A 23009-nucleotide genomic window follows, 5' to 3' on the forward strand; every position below is an offset into this window, starting at 1 on the left:
AGCGGCCATGGCTCACGGGCCCAGCCGCTCCGCGGCATGTGGGATCCTCCCGGACCGGGGCACGAACCCGTGTGCCCTGCATCTGCAGGTGGACTATCAACCACTACGCCACCAGGGAAGCCCCAAAATTTTGTATTTTTAAGTAGAGGAGGTGTGTCATGGCTGAGAACAAAGGCCTTTAAGTCAGCAGATGTGGGTTTGAATCCTCCTTCCACATGGCACCAGCCTCATTTTTCTCCTCTGTAAAGAGGTAGTAACAACGCTGCTTACTTCACGTGACAGTTGTGAGGGTGAAGTCAACTCCTTCACGTAATAAGTATTTACTTCACATTGGCTGTGTGCCAGATGCTGGCGATGCAGTGGGGACCGAGGCAGAAGAGCTCCCTGACCTCCTGGAGCCAGCAGCCCGGGGGCTGTCCAGGAAGTGACCGGTCTGGGGGACAGCACTCATGCCGTGAGTTGAACGTCGGCTGTCCCAGGCATGTGTGGCCGGCTGCTCTGAATATGTTGTTATCTTCACAGAGGACCCACAGGGCATGGGTATAATCATCTACTTTTATGGGATGGAAACTGAGGTTCAGAGAAACTAAGGTACTAGAAAAAAGTCACATACCTGGCACATCGTGGGACTAGAATTAAGATCCAGTTCTGTCTGACTCCAAAACTTGTGTTCCTTACACTCTGTCTGAACTCCCTGAGGCTTTGAGAGGATCGACTTGGTACAAGATTAAAGATTTGTGTCCAGAATTTCACCCTAGACCGGGCTTCTCTGGTCTTTTCAAGGCCGTAGGTATGATGCCAGGACTTCGTCAGACGCTGGCCCTTCTGCACAGCAGCGTTGTGGTTGGTTCTCCATCTAGGTTTAGACTCAGTCCCTCTAACGATGGAATCAAATTCTGACAAACTGAAAGTGAACCATGGAGCAGCCACCAAATGACACAGAAAAACTTTGTTTCTGGAATCAAACAGATCATCAGTGACTCATTGAGTCCCAGCTTATTTTATCCAGGAACACAAAGCTCAGTCCCCTGTCACCATGTCTTCAAATGCTCAAGTGTTCTTTCAGCATGAACAGCACAGATCGTCAGTGGGAAGCAGCAGGAAGTGCTAGGTGCTGCCATGTAGGCAGAAGCTGAAAACCGTGGAGGTGGGCAGGTCCAGCGCTCTGCTGTGTCCAGTGTCCACTCAGAGACATGATCTGCGTTAACCCCATGCATTTATCCTTGTTGAGGTCTTCCCATCCCAGAACTGGGTTTTGATCCCGAGAATCGCAGGTTAAAAAGGTCACCACAAAGGTTTTCCCAGCAACAACAAAGTTAAACCTCCCCAGAAAATGGCTTGGATGCCCCTTGAGGAAATCTCTGACTCCCTCACAGTGTGCCTTGCTGACCTCACGCTGTCAGACTTTGGATTCTGGGTGGCGGAGCTTTTCTGAGGGATGGACCAGTGCCCGTTTTCACTGTTTGAGAAAAGTCTTTCAAGATAGAACTCTGAGGCAGAGAGGGTATCGGGCCCAGTGCTGATCCAGGATCACTAATGATCCAGGATCACTTCTCGGAGCAGATTCTCACTGTTTCTGAGCATAAGTTTAAGAGGATTATAATAACATAAGGATAGAGAATAAAATCCCTAACATAAGTTGAGTTCTTTTTAAGAGCCAGCACTATCCTAAGCCCATTACAGACGTGTGATCCTCACAGCACCCCTGTGGGATGAAGGTGTCATTTTATCACGCATTCTATCAATGAAGAAAATCAATGAAGGATGGGAACAGAGCTACAGTTAAAGGCTTTTTCGGGGCCCTTTCAGGCCACGTCTTTGAAAGTTCCCCACGAGCCCTCTCTTGCGCGCTTGGAACAGTGCGTGCTCAGATCTCTAAGGAGGGGTGGGGAGTCGCGGAATGGGAAAGGATTTTGAGTTGCAGATAACACATATTATATATAAATGGTTGTCCTCCCAAGTGATTTTTCTCAGCTTCCTGCAGGTCGCCTGCACATTTGTTTGGCTGAGTCCTTTGAGCTGTCAGCAGCTCTTTCAACCGGATACGTGATTTCTCCGTCTCCGTACCTGTCGACTTGTCCCCCCACGCCCGCCCTGCCTTGGAGACCATCGTGACCGTGGAAGGGTGGGAGATACGACGGGCATATGTGCGAGCCCTGGTCCTCAGCACGGGAGGGTGGCGCCACACAGGGACGCCCATGCCCATCCCTTCCAGGTCTCTAGCGCTGCGGTGTGGTCACTGTTCACCACCCCCTCCCCCAGCCCCACACATCTCCTCAGGAGAGCCCTCAAACGGGCCTGCCCTTGGTTCCTCCTGGCTGTAGTGAGGAAGAACTCCAGAGAGATTCACATTTCACCTCCGAGACCGTGGAGTGTGTGCATTGTTCAGATTTATTTCATATGGTAATTTATTTATATTCACTCCTATCCTAATGAAGACAGGAAAGGTCGTTTTCCCACTGGGTGTTTGCTGAATCATAGTTGGTGGAAGCACTGTCGTCCCCTCCCCCTTGTTCATAGTTGCCGACACTGATGAATGATGCTCAGACCTCTTGATGAGCTGGGAATATTTTATAAGGTCTGCAAGCACAGGTTACCGCACATACCCTTTCTTCTCCCTAGGGGCACCCACGGGTACATGGCTCCCGAGGTCCTGCAGAAAGGGACTGCGTATGACAGCAGTGCTGACTGGTTCTCCCTGGGCTGTATGCTTTTCAAACTTCTGAGAGGGTGAGTGAAATGCGTCCTCTTAGTACCATCACCGTGGCCTGCACTTGGATCAAAATCAAAAATACTTACATGTTATTAGGTGCCACTATCGTTTTAGATCACACAGTGATCTTTAAGCCACACACTGATCCAGGCGATGCCCACAGCTCTTTCTGCCCGTAAAAGTGAGAGTTTCTTTCCCATAAGCTTTTGGTATTTTTGTTCCATACCAGGAAGGTATGCCAACACGTTTAGACCTGAAACAAGACTTTGTTGGAATATTTCCATTGATAAGCCTTATTTTGGGAATAAGTGTTATTTTTAAATGTAGATAATCGAAGAGGGTAGGAGAATTTCTTTTCCCTGGAATTAACTACTCATGATTGTCTTGTGAGGTTAAAGCATTTTTTACACAAAAGGATGAACACCCGAAGAGAATCTGTTTTGAAAGTGTGCATCTGTTTGCGAACATGCTGAAATTTGTAGGTTTTAAAAACACAAAAATGAAATTGTGTGATTCTGTGTTTTTCATTTGTTATACTTGACCCTTAGTTCTAATCTACCAGAGATGATGAAATACAAGTGGAAAGAGGATGGAATGAAAGTGCTCTCCAAATGTGTTCTCATATTGAATGTTTAAAATTATGTTAATATTTCCATAAATTTTAAGAGTCTTTAGCCAATTTTAACAGAGAGCTGAATTGTTTAAGATATGTTTTTGATTATTCTCCATTCACAGAGATACAAAAAGCAGTTTACATTAAAATTTCCTAGTCAGGATTCTCCCTGTAACGTTGCTTCTATGAACACACAGGCCTGGTAGTTTGCTAAAGTTTCCATGTTTCCCTCAGAAAGCCTTATTGAGCATCGCTGCATCTTCTTATTACATTTAGCACAATCTGAAAAGAGGCTGGATTCCCTGTCTTTCCCCCAAACTAGGTTCCAAGCACCCCGGTTGCTTCCCCAGGACCTGGATAATCTAGTTGTTCTCTGCTCACCGCATTCACTTGGGAACTAAAATTGTATTATTGCTCAGAGAGTCAGGTCCTGTTGGTCCTTAATTGAATTATCATGTTTGTGGAGCCTGGATGGCCTTAATTCATGTCATCAGACTAGCTGACCTAATTAGAGAGTTTCTGCAAAGCAAATCACAGAAAACCACTTCCCACCCGAGATGTTTCTCCAGCCGGCGGGAGTCCCTGCATGCATGGTAAGTGCATCCAGACACACCATCTTCACTGAGGTCTCCGCTGAAGAAGGGGTTGGAGATTAGAATCCACACTTACAGAGTCACGAGATGATTTAAGAAAAACTCTGCACAACAGCAACAGCTGAATGCGTTAACTCAAGATTCAAAAGTCAGTTGTAGAATGTGGCAGGGAAACTTGCAAAGTCTTGCATTTAGGGCTTTGTTTGTTTACTGATTTTTGTTTAATGTTATTCTGTCTGTTTATAATAACGTCCATCTGTGTAGTCTAGAAATGATCTGGCATATACCATTATTTTTAAAAGATCTGAAAATTGGTTCGATCGTTATCTCTATGCCAGCAGTGTGATTTGTAGCTGATAAAGCCAGTTCCGTCTTACTTGGTCATGGTTCAAGTTTGGAGGACTGCATTGGAAGGTGGTAATTCCTTTATGACATCCTTGATCAGGCTTGATTGAAGCATTATGTTTGATGTGACCCCTATTGAGAGGAATCTTGGCCAACAGGAAGACATCCAGAGGATGGTCATGAGGATGGGATGGGATGGATGGATAAGAAGAGATGAGAATGGTGACAGCTAGAAATCGTGGCTCATATGGACAGGTTCAGAGAGCTGGGTACAGTGCTTCGGGCAGCCATCCTGTTGGCTCCAGCTGTCGGAAGGCCCATCTCATTGAAGGAGGCATACTCATCTGCACACCTCTAGACAGTGAGCATTTTCAGGAGAGAAGAGACTTCAGTTTGACGCAAGAATGTCCGTTCAGCATTTGAGCTGCCCTGTGAAGGCATGTCCTGCCTCACAGATAGCCAGCTCCCCGTCACTGCCTGGTGACCATCCACTGAGCCTGAAAATGGCAAGAATCCGTCCAATGCCTAACAAAGGGAATAGATGAATCTTCCCTACAAAGATGTATGATCGTCTGCCATTCTTTCTAATACTTGTTCAGAAGGCAATCCCAGGAATGGAGAGAGCACTGAAACCAAAGAGCGGGGAAACCTTTTTTGACTTAAGTGATTTAAATACAATTTGGTGAGCATTTATTGAGTACCTGCAGTATGCAAGAGCCTGTGCTTGATGCTGTGGGGGAGGGAGGGAGGGAGGGAGCCACACACAGTCCTGGAGGAACTCGGAGGAGAGTAGATAGGTACACACACATACAAAATCGTGAGCTGGATGGGCTGTGCTGGGAGAGCAGAAATGGGATCACCGGGTCTAACCTGGAAGCATAGGGCCGACTTGACACCTTCATGTAGGAGTTGGTATGGGAAGTGTTCTCTCACAGACAGGACGGCAGGATGAAGACCTGGAGCGGAAGTAGACGATGGGGAGGGGACAGTACAGAGCAGGCGCAGGTGGTCTTTCCCCATCAACGACCTGTGAGTTGGGGGTGGGGGCGGTCAGCTGTTGGTCGCGGGGAAGGTGTGCTGAGAGAGAAGATGGAGAAAATTGGGGCAGGGCCGGGGGCCACCTAGAATTCCATGCTGTGCAGGTGGGGCTTTGATCTTAAGGCCCCAGAGACTGAGGGCTTTTAAGCAAAGGAGGGACAGAGAAAGGAAGCATCTTTTAAGCAAAGGTTGGGTTGCTCTTCAGTAAGAGGATGCTGGTGGGAGGCACGTCTAAGAACCCAGGCAAAGATTTGAGTAGCGCTGTGGTACTGGGATCAGAAAGGCCACAAATGACTTAACAATATCGTTCTTACAGCCCATAGTGGGTTTTGTTTTTTCAGTGGATGCTTGGCTATGGACAGATAGTTTAGATTCAAGGTGATTGGGAGGATGGTCATATCACTACCAACGTCAGTGGGTATAAAGTATCAGTGGTTCATATTAAGCTCATGTTTATTGAGGGCCCTTCAGGAGCAAAGCATCATGGTGAGGTCTGGAGGCGATGGAGCCTTCATCCCCTCAGCTTAAACGAGGGGTAAGAAGGTTCCATCTAGGCGTACAGGAGCATCCTATTCAGTTCTTACACACTGTACAGAGGGAGCCCGAGTAGCTGTCTTTTCTCAGACACGAGGAGCCTAAGGAACTGAAACAGGTAACTCAGGAGCGGGTGGGAGGAGAGCGCGGCCAACGCAGCCTCCCGGGTGCGGGCTTCACAGGCCGTCTGTCCCCCGGTATCCTGGTGCTCTCACGGGGCGACCGTGGCATCAGTCCTCATGGGATGAACCAGACTCCATGCCAGCCACTCCCCAGCGCTCGTCCTCAACCCCAGGAGTGCTTGGCAATGCCCGGGGACATTTTTGGTTGTCACAACTTGGCATCTAGTGGGTCGAGGCCAGGGTTGCTGCTAAGCATCGTACAGTGCACAGGGCGGCCCCCGCTGCTCCAACAAAGGATCACACAGCTGAGGATGAGAAACTCTGCTCCAGAGCAAGTCTCTTCCCCTCCTCCCCACACCTGTGCAGTGAGGGTGACCAGTGGTCACCAAGGGTCTTTTTTTCGCTTCTGTTTTCTCTGATCAGATACTTCTCGCACTGACCAGTGTACCCCATTGCTTCTGCTGAAACACTTGTCTGAACCCCTAGTTCTGTTGTGACACCCTAGAAGGATCCCACAGGGTGCAAGGGACAGGAACCTGGATGTAAGGAAGCTGTCGAGGCCCGAGAACATGTTTGCATCCCTGGACTCGGTGATGGACCCATCCGCTCAGGGCCGTATGTTGGGTGGGGGTCACTGCTTCCACTTCAGCTGACCGTCAGACCCTGAAGAGCATCTGTGTATAAAGAGGCGTCCATGTTGCAAATGTGCAGAATCACCGTCATGATCCTCAATCTAGAGTTCAGCTCTCTGTGAAGGGAAAGAATTGATGTGACAGTAGCTTTGATCTTAAACTTGTCACCATTGATTGTCAGACACGAGGAGAGAGCCCAGGTGGTGGTCTGGGGAGCACTGAGCTCTGCCTGAGGTTGCCGAGTTGGTTCCCATAGGGAAAAAAAAGGAACGTTTATAAATACTTTGGTAGCTATTGGCTTAGGTTCAAAACTCACATTTGATGTGACATGCAATCTTTTTGGTATTCTAAAATTAATTTTTTTTTCTTTTTTTTTGCGATACATGGGCCTCTCACCGTTGTGGCCTCTCCTGTTGCGGAGCACAGGCTCCGGATGCACAGGCTCAGCGGCCATGGCTCATGGGCCCAGCCGCTCCGCGGCATGTGGGATCTTCCCGGACCGGGGCACAAACCCGTGTCCCCTGCGTCAGCAGGCGGACTCTCAACCACTGCGCCACCAGGGAAGCCCTAAAATTAATTTTTGACGTAAAGATTTGTAGTCACTTGTATTTATAAATGGATTGTTTTTGAGCTCATCTTTTCACTGTGAATGATTGTGTGTGTGTGTGTTTCCCCATCATTTAGCATGCCCTTGAACGATTTCCCAACTCGTTTGGGGGGAAATTTTCGGCTCTCCCACTCTGTTATTCAAAAGCCACATCTGACCACTGTACATATGAATTCTATTCCCATAACGTCCCCCGACGCAGCCAGAATGTTGCATGTGCTGTTGGAAGAGCTTGGCCCACGTCATAAGCTGTTGACAGGCCCGTTACTGTCTCCTATTTAAAGCGGCTGCGTCGGGGAGCAGCTGTGATCACACAGGATCTGCGAGCACCACGTGCCTCCCTCAGAATGGAGATCATTACTATAGGAGATTTTCTTTAACATTTTCCAAAATAGAAACAGAATCTTGGGTTTTGTTCACAAAGAATAATCAAGAAGACATTGGAAACAGATGCGCCTCAGGACTTGAAAGACCAGACTTTCTCAGCACAACAGCCCAGAACCGAAGATCCGAAAAGCATTTCCGATTGTTTCTTATTGAGTTAGACGTGGCAGAGCTATATTTATCAAATGGGATTTGTAGTGATCGGCCCGTGTGCCGGGAATGTTTTTGGCACCGCTAACTTTAACTCCCGTCCCCTCGCAAAGCCCTCCCTCTGGTCACATGAAAGAGTTTTTAAATTTAGCACGGAGCATCTCTGTCAGAACACAGTCTGCTTCTCTCCAAGTGTCTGGGCACAGCCCTCTGCTTCCAGCATCAGATGCAGGCAAGCACGTGAGGGTCGAGGGCAGGAAGGGGTCCTCCGGCTTTGCACACAGGAGCCAAAGCAGATGGATTTGCTGAAACACAGGAGACCTTCACACAATCCCCTTTTATATGTTAAGGAACTCTGTGGGGGAGGAGCAGTTGTGTCATGAAGGGAGACTGAAGTTGTAGTAAGATTTAATAAACCTATATTCCTTTTCTCTTGAACCATGAACATGTTAATATCTCTGTGTATTTTGCATACAGAATGATACAAGTCAAGTTTTAAAAAATTATAGTATCTCATAAATAACAGATATCGTTTGCTATTCTATCCCATTTGCTTTTTAAATGCAATAATTTTACATTTTTCTCCTTGGAAACAATTAGGATGCAAAGAATATTTCCAATCAAAATCTGTTTTAAAGATTGGCGTATGTTTGCTTGGTACTCATTTACCTTGTTTCGATTTTTTTTTTCCAAATTAATGCTTTCAAGAGATGGAAATTACTGTGTTTTTCACTGCATACGAAAGAAAGCAAGCGTTAGAGTGCCCTCTCTTGTACAGAGTGAAAATTGAAATGTTTAAATAATAAATACTCTGAAGTGGAATCATCATCATAGTTTAACTTATTCAGTAGCAAGAGTGGGTGGACTTTTTTCTAAATCACATTGATTTATGTGCTCAACATCCTTATCCATTTTATAGAGTTAACTATTTTATATAATATCTTCCCTCAGATTGTTATATATGCCTTATAAATAAATCTACAGGGTTGATCATTTTATAGGCATGTCTTACCATCAGAAATCTCAATCATATCCCTTCTTTAATTTTCAAGTGAATAAATAAGGCCAGGGTTTTCTAGTTTGCATGTTTACTAGTCTCTTTTAATGCTTAAGAGTATCTTTGTTTTTTTAAAATTTATTTTATTGAAATATAGTTGATTTACAATGTTGTGTTAGTTTTTAGTGTACAGCCAAGTGATTCAGTCTTTTATATATATATATATATATATATATGTATATATATATATATATATATACATATATATATATACACACACACGTTCTTCTTCACATTCTATTCCATTATGGTTTATCATAGGATATTGACTATAATTCCCTGTGCTGTACAGTAGGACCTTGTTGTTTATCCATCCTGTATATAATAGTTTGCATCTGCGAATCCCAAACTCCCAATCCATTCCTCCCCCCCGCCCCCCTGCCATTGACAACCACTAATCTGTTCTCTATGTCTGTAAGTCTGTTTTTGTTTCGTAGATAAGTTCATTTGTGTCATATTTTAGATTCCATATATAAGTGATATCTAAGGTTAACTTTAAAAGCCAGCTTATTCAGCATTTTTAAAATGTAAGCAAGAGTAAGAATAATTTCTTTACATAGTTGATCAAGCAGACATTCATTTTGTAAAGTTAGACTCATCCTTATTAATTTCACAGATGTGTATCAGATACCCACCGTATACTGCCATTGTCTCGGCTACTAGCATTACATTATTTTATTCGTTCCCATCACCGTTTTGGTGACGGATATTGCATTATGCCGTTTACAGATGAAGAGACTGAGACTGGAGGTTTCCATGACTGGCTCACAGCCGGCAAACAGCCAAGTCACAGCGTGAACCCAGGGTTTCTGACTCTTAAGTCTGGGGCTGTTTGTAAGTAGGACATGAGGGAGCAGTTCTCAGAACTCCGGAGGGTCTGGGAGCACAGGGTTAGTTTATATCTCTTATCCTCAAAGGAATGTAGTGCTTAAAATTACTGGATTCTAGGGGGGAGAGTGTGTTCATCTTGGACGTGTTTTGATTTGACTGCAGTTCTTTGTATTGTTCGAGGAACTAATACCCATTTTTCTCAAAAAAAAAAAAGTATGAAAGTTACCATTATCTCAAACACTAATGTGACAGACGCCATGTGTGTGACTTTCATTGTCATAAATACCTGTTTGCTAATTTTTTTCCCAAGTGATATTTTAAATTATCACTTGGAATATATTTGCTAAAGTATATTTTGGTACCATGACTTCACTGACGTGAAGATCAGGAGTTCAAGTAAACGTAAGCCTTGCTCCTTCAGGATCCAATATATCTGATCGTCAATCTGATCATCAGTTTTTCTCTGCAAATGCTTATATGTTTATGGCTTTTGTATTTCTGCAGTTTCAAATGAGCAGTGACAGAACGTAATACCTTGCCCAAATATTAGTCAACAATGTTTGCTGTTACCTGAAACCATCTAGTGATGGAATTTTCTTTATTTCTACAGTCACAGCCCTTTCAGACAGCATAAGACCAAAGATAAGCATGAGATAGACCGAATGACACTCACCATGGTAAGGAGGTCAAAAACTATTTTTTTTGCATTATAATTTTCATGTTTCATTCCATGACAACCAGTATAAAAAAAAAAAAGCTTTCTTAAAACACTGGAAATAGATGCCAAGGCAAATATCAGGGTTTGCTAACAATCAGTAAGAGAAAGATGTAGAAAATCAAGAACAAAACTAAAGAAATCACATAAAAGGAAAAGTGACTGGGATGCAGAAGAGCGAGGAGACCTGATTCTTCTGGCTCCAGCCTGTCGATTGACTCTGAAGATAAGTAACTGTTCTGTGTTTCTTTAGAGTCAGTGTTAGTTGGCAATGAATCTGCAATTTTTTTTTAAACACTATCCTTATGCAAGAAATGGCCTTTAAATCTGGTCGGGGTTGAGGGCACTGTTTCCCTGGATGCATTTTTGAGATCGTATTCTCCCCCCACCCCCCACCCCCAGAATGTGGAACTTCCAGACATCTTCTCCCCTGAGCTGAAGTCCCTTCTGGAAGGCTTGCTCCAGCGAGACGTTAGTAAGCGACTCGGCTGCCACGGACGCGGGTAGGCCGTTGCTTCTGCCTTTCAGCGTCTTCACCTGGAAAGCAGAACAGTTCCTTTCAATACACTGAGAATCTTCCATTTCAGTTAGAGGGGGTCAGAGGGAATCACATGGGAACTATGTATATTGGCCCACGTGTTTTCCTCAAGAGTCTGCAACTTCTGTTCCATGTGAACTGAACTTTAGCAAGGATCTTTGGGAAAAGCTGTGTCTTCAGTTTAGGAAGGGGTTTGACATGCACTATTCTACTAGATTTCTAGTTTGCTTCAAAATTAATATTTGGTGCTTCATATCCCTGCCATCTGATCTATGAGGACTTGTAGACATTTGCTGTAAATCTCTTTAACGTGTAGATCTCTAATTTAATTCTTAGTTAAATTTGTTCTCATGATTACAGAATCAGATATAGATATAATCTGTGAAAACCCCTAGGTTATCTCAGGCTGGGATAAGCATCCCCAGTAAAGTATCACATGGATCATATTCCTAGGCTTAGTGTGCAGTATTTCTAAACATCACAGTGTTTCTTGGATTGCTTCGAAAGAAGCATATTTTACTTGCTGTCTTAAAGAGCTGGAAATAGTTGTCCCTGTGTGTTCTGTAATAGGAGATAATTTTTGTAAACCGTTTCTTAGATTTCCGAATGCATATTTACTTACCACTGCTGTGACTCCCTGTCTCCCGCAGTGCACAGGAACTAAAAATGCACAGCTTCTTCAGAGGCATCGACTGGCAGCAAGTCTACCTGCAGAAGGTACTCCTGCTGGGACCCCACCCCGGGTACCACCCCCACTGTGCTCTCCATCTGCATCTCTGTATGCATCTCTACTCCTGGCTCTGTCTCCAGGGTCCGCCCCAGCTCTCCATCCACAGCCCTGCTTCTTGCTCTCTTATCTACGTGCTGCCTTATGGCTCATTCCCTTTGGAACAACTTCTCCCTCTTTGTTTATATGTTAAAGTGTACGAGAAACGTTTGTCATACACTTAGATACTTTTGAGCCCAGCACCACATAATTTAAGAATTAGCATGATTGTGTAGTGGCATAATCCCCTTGGCTTATCTTAAGCTACCTTTTAATATTCTCATTGATTCAGGAACACACCCCAAATTAAAGTTGTTGTTTTTTCTCAATGTTGATGATCGTCTTTGGACTCATCTTTGCATGAACTCAGACCGTTGAGGAATGATGCTCTGTTAGTCCTGCCTAATTAAGAGTAGAGTTCGGGTTCTGGTTCAGCCAGCATTGGCCTCAGGACGTTTGTGGGTGTGGGGCACCCCACCCTGCCCCATTGCAGGCGTTAAGCTTCTAGCAAACTGGGTCGTGGGGCTGCATCTCCTTTGGGGGCATTGTGAACGGTGCACTGTGATTCGTGTGAGCTTGAATGAGCCCTGCACGGACTGTGACACCTTGATGTGTTGCACTGAGATCTCTTTATAGAATAGCAGGTTGGGACCGGGCCCTGAGTCACCTAGTAACTGAACCTTTCTTCTCTGGCTCTTCCAGTACCCTCCACCCTTGATCCCTCCCCGGGGGGAAGTCAATGCGGCCGACGCCTTTGACATCGGCTCATTTGATGAAGAGGATACCAAAGGCATCAAGGTACACTGGCGATGCTTGCTTTCAGGTTTTTTTTTTTTTTTTTTTTGGAGGGTGGGGGATTTTTTAATTGGAAATCAGGCTTCATGATTGACTTAGTACTGGCCTGTTTATGGACTGTAACTTACAGATGAATATCCATATATTTGACGAATGTAGAAGAGGTCAAGACCTGAATTAGAGACCACGACAGCTTTCTTTGGACTACCTATTTTACGTTTGATAAACTGCAAAGTGGTCACATTCTTATTGATTTGGATAGATTGGTGGTTGATAGAAAACTCACACATGTTATGAAGCAGGGAAAAACAGCCGGGTGATGGCAGACGTACTTGGCCTCATGCCACACAGCCAGTCATCTTAGTTCTCCCAAATATCCCGGTTTCTCCGTGTCAGGATGAAAAGAGCAAACAGCGTGAATCATTTTGCGTTTGTCAGTCAAAAGTGAAATAATCACTTTTTTTTTAATATATATAGCATCTTCTGCATTTTTCAAACTTTGGTTCCTATCATTATTTTCCAAGTAGACAGGGCATAATTAGAGGTGGTGAGTCATGGGAGAAAGTCACCCTGTTTTGGATGCCGAGTCAGAGCGTGTTACTACATGTCAAGTTCTCACTGCCCCCACTTTCTCAGCTTCTCCCAGCGTCTCCCCTCTCCCTCTGAGAGGCTCCCCTGCCCGTGTCTTCTCAGCTGCCTGCATTTATGGCCTTGTGTCAGCCCCCCTGGTCTTTCCTACCAGGCAGCTGTAAAGGTGATTGGGGTGCTCACACGGCCAGTTTCCCAGGATGGCAGGATGGGCGGTGGTGGGGAAGGTCAGGTGAAACACAGCGGAGAGGGCCTGGTGTGAGCCGTGGCTCCCCTGGGGACAGCAGCATGACCACCGTGCAGACGCTCGGCATCTTCTGTGGCCTGGACAGACAGGACCACCCTATAGCTTCGGGAATAGTCCTTTTACAGAGTTATCTAAAAGGATCACTGCTGTCACCGTAGAATTTTGTCATCAGACATACTTCTCTCCAGCAAAGGGCCCTAAAAGGAAAACGAATATCACGTGGGAGCCTGTGAAAATTTTGTTGTTCAAAAGAGAGTCTCATGCTTTCAATTTTGTGGACTGTATTCTGGTCTTTGGAGTCAGACACACTGGCCTCAGATCTGCACTTATTACCTAAGGGAATCAGGGCCATTTAGGGAACCTCAGGAGCATTGGTTTTCTTGCCTGTGAAGTGAGTGGTTTCATTGCCAGGCCTTCTCTGTGGGTGGGTCACCTGTGTCAGCCTCCTGGCATGTACACTAGGAGTTTCTGTTGTGGTGGTTTTGCTTCTTCCGGAACCAGAGCTGAGAAGGCTGTGTCTCTTAAAATGCAGCCAAAATAATACATTGTTCTTTAAGGAGGAAAAAAAAAAGGTCACTTCATGTAGAGCTTTGTTTTATTCATTTTTCACATAGGCCGAGCCATAAAGACCAAGGCTCTCTGACCTTACAGGAGATGGAACCGTTTGTCTATAAAGCAGAGTTGTTCATTTCAGAGCAACTACTTTGGAAAGGAGGGTGTTTTCACTTTTGCCAAACTCTGCAGAATCTGCCCCAGTGTCCCTCATCACAGGGTGCTCTCCTGGCCTTGATGCTCTAACACTGCACCGCACACACACATACACACACATGCATGAGCGTGTTCACACTCAGGACACACAAAGGTTTCAGCGCCAGGCTTGGTTTGGGCGTCTGAAGGAAGCTGAAAGGGGAAGAACGGTACACATTTTGATCTCAGAATCAGCACGTTAGGATAACAAGTCAGTAAGGGTGGGTGGAGAGCATCCTGATTGGGACCAGGATGCAGGTTCCTCCAGTGATTCCATGATTCACTAAAGGCCTGTGGGCAAGAGCCTCGCCCTTGGTCTTTCTCCCTTTTCCTTCTAAATAACTTGCCTCTCTCCCATACTTATCTCTCAGGCAAGGGAGTGAACGAGTCAAGCTTCTAGAGAGATCCCTGCTTTTGAAAGACAGGCTGTTTTTTCCTATCAGTAGGATTGCTTGTCTTTCTGCCAGAAAACTGTAACTCAAATCTGTAAAACCATTTTCTTAGCTTGCTTTCAGAGTACAGGCTCACTTAGGGAGAAGAATGAAGAATTTTGAGTAATAGTTTGGAAGAGAAATGCTATCGTTAAGTGTAATTATTCTTATAGCACCTCTGTAAGGCCACATTGCCTAAAGTCTCCATGTATCTCGAGACTTATGATCATGCTGTTCAACTTGGATTCACTGGAAGGCTTATGGGCTAAATGGTAAATTTGGCCTAGTGGACCTTTTAGTTTTTCTCACTTTACAGAATAATGGGAGGGTGGTTAGAAAGCCCTCCTGGCTTCTCCCTTGTAACTGTATCTAAAACCATAGGGATCTGTTTTCACAAATAAAATATCCTCACTATAATCGAAATTATTTTGTTGCCAGATTCTTGTCACCCTTTAAAGAAAACCCTATATATGTTAGTTTCCATTGGCAAAAATGCTATGAAGATGCTGTAGAAGATTGGACTGCATCTGACTGACCCAGGGATGGAAGTGAAGTGCCCATAATATATCATCCTGTGTGGATCCCGGATGTTGCATTGTCTTTCTTTTTTTTTTTCTTTTTAAAAGATTTTATTGAAGTATAGTTGATGTACAATATTATATAACTTACAGGTGTACAATATAATGATTAACAACTTTTAAAGGTTATACTCCATTTACAGTCATTATAAGATGCTGGGTATCTTCCCCGTGTTGTACAGTATATGCCTTGGTCGCTCGATTGTCACTGGCAGAGGTTTATGACAAGTAATAAATTGTCTCTTAATGGTTATAGGCTGTTGTCTAGTTATCTTCCTACACGCAGTTATGGTACTTTTGAATCTGCTGCCTTTGTAAGCATGTTAAATCATACATATCTTGATTTCCTAAAATAATAAGCTTCTTGATTGCGACCAAGAACTCTACAAGAACTTCCCTTTGGTGATCTCTGAGCGCTGGCAGCAGGAAGTGGCGGAAACTGTTTATGAAGCAGTAAATGCAGACACGGATAAAATCGAGGCCAGGAAGAGAGCTAAAAATAAGCAGCTTGGCCACGAAGAAGGTAAAATAGCTGGTGTGTCTGAAGATATTTCTAAAGCAATGAATTTTCAAGATCTCTTGTAAGGCTGAAAATAGTATCTGGGTCGTAAAGTACTTTCCAATAGAGCGGGGGAAATGCCATAAATTGTTTTCGCTTTACCTGGCTTGGAAAAGATCAGTGTGAAATGATATTTCAAAGTCTTTAATTTTTTAAAAGTTTTTATTGAAATATAGTTGATTTACAATGTTGTGTTAGTTTCAAGTGTACAGCAAAGTGATTCAGTTATACATATATATAAATATATACTTGATATTTCAAAGTCTTTAGTCCACATATAAATAATACGTATGGAGGTCGTCAACAGTATTTTGGGGCCAACTTGGAAGTCTTCTTCCTTAAAGATTAAGTATCACGGTGTCAGCAACAGGGCCAGCTACCTGGGTGTCTGGCCTGTGTGGTGTCATCAGGCCGCCGACCCAGGTTAATGCTCTGCTGGCACCATCTTGACATTCTTAACAATTTTGTAACAAGCGGCCTGCATTTTCATTTTCCACAGGGCCCCGCAAAGTATGGTGAGGAACTTAGTATTACATGTTTACTTGTCAAGAGACATAAGTATATATACATACATTTATATTATAAACAGCATGAAAGAGTCACCAGGGCCGAACTGTGGGGAGAGGCCATGTGGGCGCGTGGAGGACCCGAGATTATCTAAAGCCACGGGGAAAATGGTGGAAAATTCACCGTCGCCATTGCCAGAAAGAGCGACTTACGGCTTTATTCTTTCCTTAAGCCCCCGATTTAGCTTCATAGTGTATCTTGTGTGGGCTTTTACTCCTGCATCTTGGCTAAACTCCTCAGGCTTGGCCCAGAAATACTGCGCAGTCAGTTGCACCGCCTGCGTACCTCCTCATTACTGTAGTGACTGGTTACGTGCTCTTATTTGGAATAAACCTGACGAGTACCTCTGCACTCAGCTCCATTCATACGATCGTAGATAACTGTGCCAGAAACCAACAGCAGAAGCAATACCGAGAAGAAGCCATCCCAGCATTAAGAAGTAGTCCTATTAGTGAAGTAAACCAAATGTTCTTTCTTGCAGCCAAAGAACTTTACACCAAAAACTGAATTGTATGTAGACTAATACCAAGCACTTACTACAAATTTTTTATGTAAAAATTTCGACCACAGTAATTTTGACTATCTTTCTGATTAATATCCAGTATTGAAATGTAAAAAAAAAAAAAGTAAGCTGAACGTCTCTTAGATTAGTTCTATTAATATTATAAATGTTATCAAATAGTAGTTACTCATGGACAGAAGAAGTAAAATCCTGCATTACCATATAGCAAGTATCCCTCCCCCCAAAAAGAGAAAAAGAGTCAGCAAGCCATATTTTTATTTACCGTATTTGAGTGCCCTATTAGGATTTCCATAGGAGAATACATAACATCCCGTATTAAATAAATCAGTCATTTTGATTCACCAAATATTGCCACTCTTGATTTTTCTAAGACTTTATGGATTTTGGATATTTAAACTTATTGTGGTTAGTGATGAAGACAGCTTTTTGTTTTACTTCTAAGCAAAGACCGTTCTGAGGTTAACGTATAATAAGAATGACCGGAAACAATTTCAGTCTGTGAACAATTTGCTTTGGTGGGGGTATCTTGGTGCAGGATTCCTGGGTCTTGTCGACCATTCCCCAGTAGCATTTATCATCTGTTTAGAAGAGTGTCCACCATACTGGATGAATGACTCCTTACCTAAAAATTGCCTGAGTGCACCAAGGGAACGTGACAGCCCTTTAACTGTGTTCACCTCCATTCTGCAGGGAAAGGGGCTTTATTTCTAAGCCGTTCTTGAGAGAATGGGTCCACTGAGATCACTCTGGACCACGTTTGCTGTTACAGATTTTACACAGGAAATTATAGCCTCAGTAGTTTGCTCAAGGGAGAGCCACGATGTCACTAGAATCTTGACAAATTGGACCCAGAAAAAAATATGTATGTTAATAACCTTGTTGAAGTGAGGCTTTTAATTAGAGCTGTAATTAGAACGTCTAGCAAATTAATGAATTATTCTCACATGTAATTAAGTAATTTAGGAATAACTAGATCTTGGTTGAAGATCTCAGAAGTCACCCTTAAAGTAAAATATAGTCTAGGATTAGATATCTGAAGTAAAAATATAAGACGTATACTTTATTTTTTTTTATTTTTTTTATTTTTTATTTTTTTCTTATCTGTTTTTTTTTTATTAGTTTCTGCTTTATAACAAAGTGAATCAGTCATACATATACATCTGTTCCCACATCCCTTCCCTCATGCATCTCCCTCCCTCCCACCCTCCCCATCCCACCCCTCCAGGCGGTCACAAAGCACCGAGCTGATCTCCCTGTGCTCCGCGGCTGCTTCCCACTATCTATCTACCTTATGTTTGGTAGTGTATATATGTCCATGCCTCTCTTTCGCTTTGTCACAGCTTACCCTTCCCCCTCCCCATATCCTCAAGTCCATTCTCAAGTAGGTCTGTGTCTTTATTCCCGTTTTACCCCTAGGTTCTTCATGACATTTTTTTTTTAATTCCATATATATGTGTTAGCATACGGTATTTGTCTTTCTCTTTCTGACTTACTTCACTCTGTATGACAGACTCTAGGTCTATCCACCTCATTACAAATAGCTCAGTTTCATTTCTTTTTATGGCTGAGTACTATTCCATTGTATATATGTGCCACATCTTCTTTATCCATTCATCCGATGATGGACACCAGCAATCCCACTACTGGGCATATACCCTGAGAAAACCATAATCCAAAAAGAGACATGTACCAAAATGTTCATTGCAGCTCTATTCACAATAGCCCGGAGCTGGAAACAACCTAAGATGTATACTTTAAATGTACTTGACAGATGCAGACACCTTTTCCATTAAAATGGCAACTCCGTGAACCACACCCCATCACCACGGACCCTCCCGAGGCCCCTCCCTCCTTCATTCTTTTCCTTCCTGCTTGTGTCCAAGTGACACAACATGGGTTTTGCTTATTTGTTTATTACCTGAATCTCCCACTAGAATGTCAGCTCCCTGAAGGCGAGGACTTTTGTCTGTTTTATCCACTGCTGTGTCCAGAATGCACAAGCCCAGCACCTAGGCATTCATTCCCTTCATAGTTGAACAAATGAGTGAGTGAGTGAATGAATGATTTTAGCACAATCACCAAATCCTCTAAGGAAGGCAAAGTAAGCCACTTAAAATTGACTTTTTTTTTTTTGAGACAATACTTTGCTGTAAAAATGTAATCAGAACTCAACGTTCATGTGAATTAGCTTGGCCTCCCTACATAACCATATATATGAAGGATAATTATAACCTTAAGTGGAGGAAAGACCAGTTTTTGACCCTTGTGTTACTTTGGCTTCTTTGGACAAGAAGATCCCCTCTCTTGTTATTTTTTTAAATAACATTAAAGGGAGAAGCCCAATTCCATATAAAGGCAAAGGTACTTTGGGCATAGCTTGAGTTTAATCACTCTCTATTCCCCAGTTATCACCCTACATAATGAAAAAATATTTAGCAAACAAACTTTGACCCTCTCAGAGCAATAGAGGAACATCATGAATTTATCAGAATATTGAGAAACAGCCACTTAATATGTTAGTAGAGAGCTGAAGAGATCTGTTCTTTAATGTGTTTAAAACTAAAATAATGATTTCTATAGTGTGCTCTCTTTATAGAAACTTGCTCTTTTTCTAAAAAGTGTGTCATTCTTTTTTTCTGAGAAGCATATAGACATTCTGTTTCAGACTCTGCTAAATTTCATCGTTGTGTTCCGTGCCTCAGATTACGCTCTGGGAAGAGACTGCATCATGCACGGGTACATGCTGAAGCTGGGAAACCCATTCCTGACTCAGTGGCAGCGTCGATATTTTTACCTCTTTCCAAACAGACTTGAATGGAGAGGAGAGGGCGAGTCACGAGTAAGTCTGTGGCATCTTCCCGAGCACTTGTTTCCGTGGTGATTTCACATGGCCGGCATGTTTTCTCAAATCTCCATCTCCCATATCTCTTTTAACATGTATGCATGAGATTTCCATGTTCAGACATTAACTTAAACTTCTGAGTCAAGGAAGGATTTGGTGCTACCTGAAAATAGAAGGTGCCTTCCAGGGCGGTCAAAGCAGACAGGTTTGAGGAGGGCTGGAGAGTGGTTAGGTGGATCAAAAAAGGGGAAAAAACTGGGACTTTGGAGTCAGAGGTGTTTAAGTCCACTGCTCCATGTCTCTGGGACTTGGAGCACATTATGTCGACTGAGCCTCGGTTTCCTCATCTATAAAATGGGAGAAGTAGACATGGTAACAGGTACTACAATTGTTGCACATTTATCTTGGGCCTGGCGCTGTAGACACACAGACACAAACACACACACAGACACGCACACGCACACTTTTAATGTGTTTAGCAACCTTTGAGGTCCAACCCTTATATTATAAAGAGAGAACCAGGGCTTCGAGACGGAAGGTCCGGCACCAGTGACAGGTGTGGGTGAGGAGTGATTCTGACCGGGGTCTGCCTGTGCCCTGCCTGTGCCCTGTGTCTCCGTTACAAGGCCTCCCTGCATCGGGGTTGAGTACGACGAGGTCTGCGGCGCAGGCCGAGAAGCTTGGCACCGAGGCCAGGGCACCTGACCCCCCTCCTGTTGTCTCCACCTTGCTGGAAAATCAGAAGTGGGTTTTATCGCATTAGATGGGAAGATCCAGCCACCCTGTAAGGCCCTTTCGAGAGCTAATGTTAGTGAACAAGAAAAGAGAAATTTCCCATCTACACCGTCCCTCATAGCAAGTGGGGCAGCATTTATTAAGTGTCTGCTGTGTGGACACTCCATGGAAGGTGACAACCCATGTGGAAGGAGTTCTGCTCTTGGGGAGGGAATGGTTGGTCATCATAAGCAGGACAGTGGTCCCAACTGTGAAAAACATAGTTGGTGTGTTGGAGTATGGCCCCTGTATCAGAATATAGCTCTCTACTGGCCAGAGCATGGAAAATGGTGAGCCCAAATCTGGTGTGTTTGACTTTGGAATGTGTTTTGCAAATCCTTGTTGGTGAAGATGCCATTTAATTACAAGTGATTGCTACTGTGTATGACCACATTCTTCATAAATGACCATGATCTTCTCACTATTACTAGTGCTGTAGAAGTCATTTTCTAAAAATTCATACATCTAGGATCAGAGTTATGCTTAATAAGACTCTATGGGGGTCCTGAATTATAACTCAGGTAGTGGTAAGTATTGTATAATATAAAACATACATACTACATAGAACATGTGTATATGATGGTGTATAAGTACAAGATAATTATATTTTGTATAATATTACATATGTATTTTTTACATTTTAGAATACTTAGTAGCACCTGAGTTATAATTCATACATATATCATTATATAATGTTTATTTCCAGATAATGAGTGGCCCTGGGCATAGTATGCGTTTACTATGCTATCTACTGGTCAGTCACTGTTGTACACTTTGAAAGGAAATTGTCTCGCTTTACAGGATATTCGAAAACTAAAACAAAAATCTTCTTTTGCTTACCATTGGATATGATAAATTATCTTGGTTTTAAAAGAGTCAGCATTTAGCGTTGATTCACGAAGCTACGTAATGTGCCTGGGTAGATTCGTAAGTTTAAGTAAGGGAAAAAGAAAACGTGGGTTTATGATGGTGTTGTTTTTCATTTAGGATTACTGGAGTATTTATCCCAAAAAACATAAAATGGTAAGGTGCTCAGAGACACTGTAGCATTCACCGGAAGCAGTGATGCTGTAGACCCAGCAGGACAGTCGTTTAAGGACGTCACCTGTGTTTATAACATCATTTCGACGTGATCAAAATATCAGTCGCTTACAAGCTAGCGTGACCGAACTTTTACTGGGCTGCTGGGTTCAAAGCCAGCGACACACCTCTCGCTCATGTAGATCGTAGGTAGCGGCGTCATTGTTCCCTCAGCAGGATTGATCGTGTCTAGGCAGGTGTGTGATGCAGGAGAGGTACATGTGATTCACACTCATCCCCACGTTAGTACTGTGCTGAGGGAACAGCTTTGCTTTCTGCCTTATAGAGACGTTCCTTTCTTTGCAGCTTTCTTTGAGATGTTATATTTTGAATTTTCATACATTTCTTTTGTAGTCATTTCCCCCCACTTCTAGAATATCATCAAAGAAAGAAAGATGCTGATTTTTTTTATTTTTTCTAAGCTGGTAGTTTTCAGTATTATTTATTAACTTAATTTAAAAAGTCATGCAATAATGTGAAGTAACTTATCATCTTTTATTTTTACGGTCAGCAAAATTTACTGACAATGGAACAGATTGTGTCTGTGGAAGAAACTCAGATTAAAGACAAAAAATGCATTTTGTTGAGGATAAAAGGAGGGAAGCAATTTGTCTTGCAGTGTGAGGTGAGTGTTTATTTGTATTTTTTCCATAGGTGAAAGTTAGAACAATTATATAAACATTCAACAAAGGTGCCTGCCTGGTTATCAAACATTTTCTTACTCCATGCTTTATCACTCACGAACTTAGCAAGAAAGTTGGAAGATACAAGGATCTCAGCAAATTAACAGTTATTTTAAAAGAAGTGTTTCTTAGAAAATGGCAGGAGGAAGGACAGGAAATTACGTGATTACCCTATCTGGAAACCATCCAGTATTTAATAGGAGCCTTGAATTTTATTTGTTCCACAATTTTCCAGATCTGATCTGATCTTTCAGCATGTTTGAAGTTGAGCTTTGTGTGTTGAAATAAACATAAGATCCCCAAGTAACTCTTAACAGGGGAAATGCCATCTTTCTCTCCCCAAAGTTGTATTGTAGCCTGAACTTAATTCCTGAACACTTCTGGGGCGTGGGGGGATGTTTGGGGGGTGGTGAGAAAAGAGCGTATTTAGAGAGATAAAGCAGTAGTAGATACAAAGACATGTTTGCTTCACGACTTCAACACTTTTCTACTGGGGATGTTGTGTGTGTGTGTATGTGTATACGTGCTTGTAAAGAGCATATTTAGAGAGATAAACTAGTACTTGATGGAAAAACATGATTAATTACTTCATGACATCATTGCACACGTGAAGGTGCTTCTGAAATTTGTCAAAACTCCTCCTCGTGTATTATTTTCTAGACTCGAGTTATTTTAGACATCGGAGATCAAAGGTGATCTTTCAACAAAGTCAAGGCAGCAATTCTCCTGTGGGGTTGTAGGAGGCTCTTCTGAAGGGCTTGGTTCTTCTTCTGGGCAAGGGACCCCTGGAGGACGTTCCTGCGTGACCCCCCCCCCATTACTCACCGGCCGCGGGGTGGGACATGGGGTGTGCTTTCTCTGGGGGGAAGGGGGTTCCAAGGACTGTCCAGAGGTATCCATGTGTGTCGGCGAAGCCAGTGACACTGTCCCAACTCCTCCGCCTCTTGTGTTTGCCTT

The 23009-nt window shown here is 43.3% G+C and overlaps 1 protein-coding gene and 1 pseudogene across 4 annotated transcripts in view; both read left to right on the forward strand.

Moving 5' to 3' along the window:
* GRK3 (G protein-coupled receptor kinase 3) overlaps positions 1–23009 on the forward strand; it is a 125724-nt gene that overhangs the window by 96393 nt on the left and 6322 nt on the right. For 2 of the 3 annotated variants that reach the window (XM_082641515.1, XM_082641517.1), the window contains 8 exons: positions 2623–2730; positions 10230–10296; positions 10737–10837; positions 11523–11589; positions 12341–12436; positions 15385–15547; positions 19376–19512; positions 21881–21994. In XM_082641515.1, coding sequence (XP_082497641.1) covers positions 2623–2730; positions 10230–10296; positions 10737–10837; positions 11523–11589; positions 12341–12436; positions 15385–15547; positions 19376–19512; positions 21881–21994 — 853 coding nt within the window. The remainder of the gene's footprint in view (positions 1–2622; positions 2731–10229; positions 10297–10736; positions 10838–11522; positions 11590–12340; positions 12437–15384; positions 15548–19375; positions 19513–21880; positions 21995–23009) is intronic. The other variant, XM_082641516.1, reaches the window with a different exon arrangement.
* LOC309814924 (phosphatidylinositol N-acetylglucosaminyltransferase subunit P-like) lies at positions 16231–16669 on the forward strand (annotated as a pseudogene). The gene has a single exon. The product of its transcript is annotated as a phosphatidylinositol N-acetylglucosaminyltransferase subunit P-like (transcript).

Source organism: Mesoplodon mirus, assembly GCF_964341445.2.
Source record: "Mesoplodon mirus genome assembly, chromosome: 13".
Lineage (NCBI taxonomy): Eukaryota > Metazoa > Chordata > Mammalia > Artiodactyla > Ziphiidae > Mesoplodon > Mesoplodon mirus.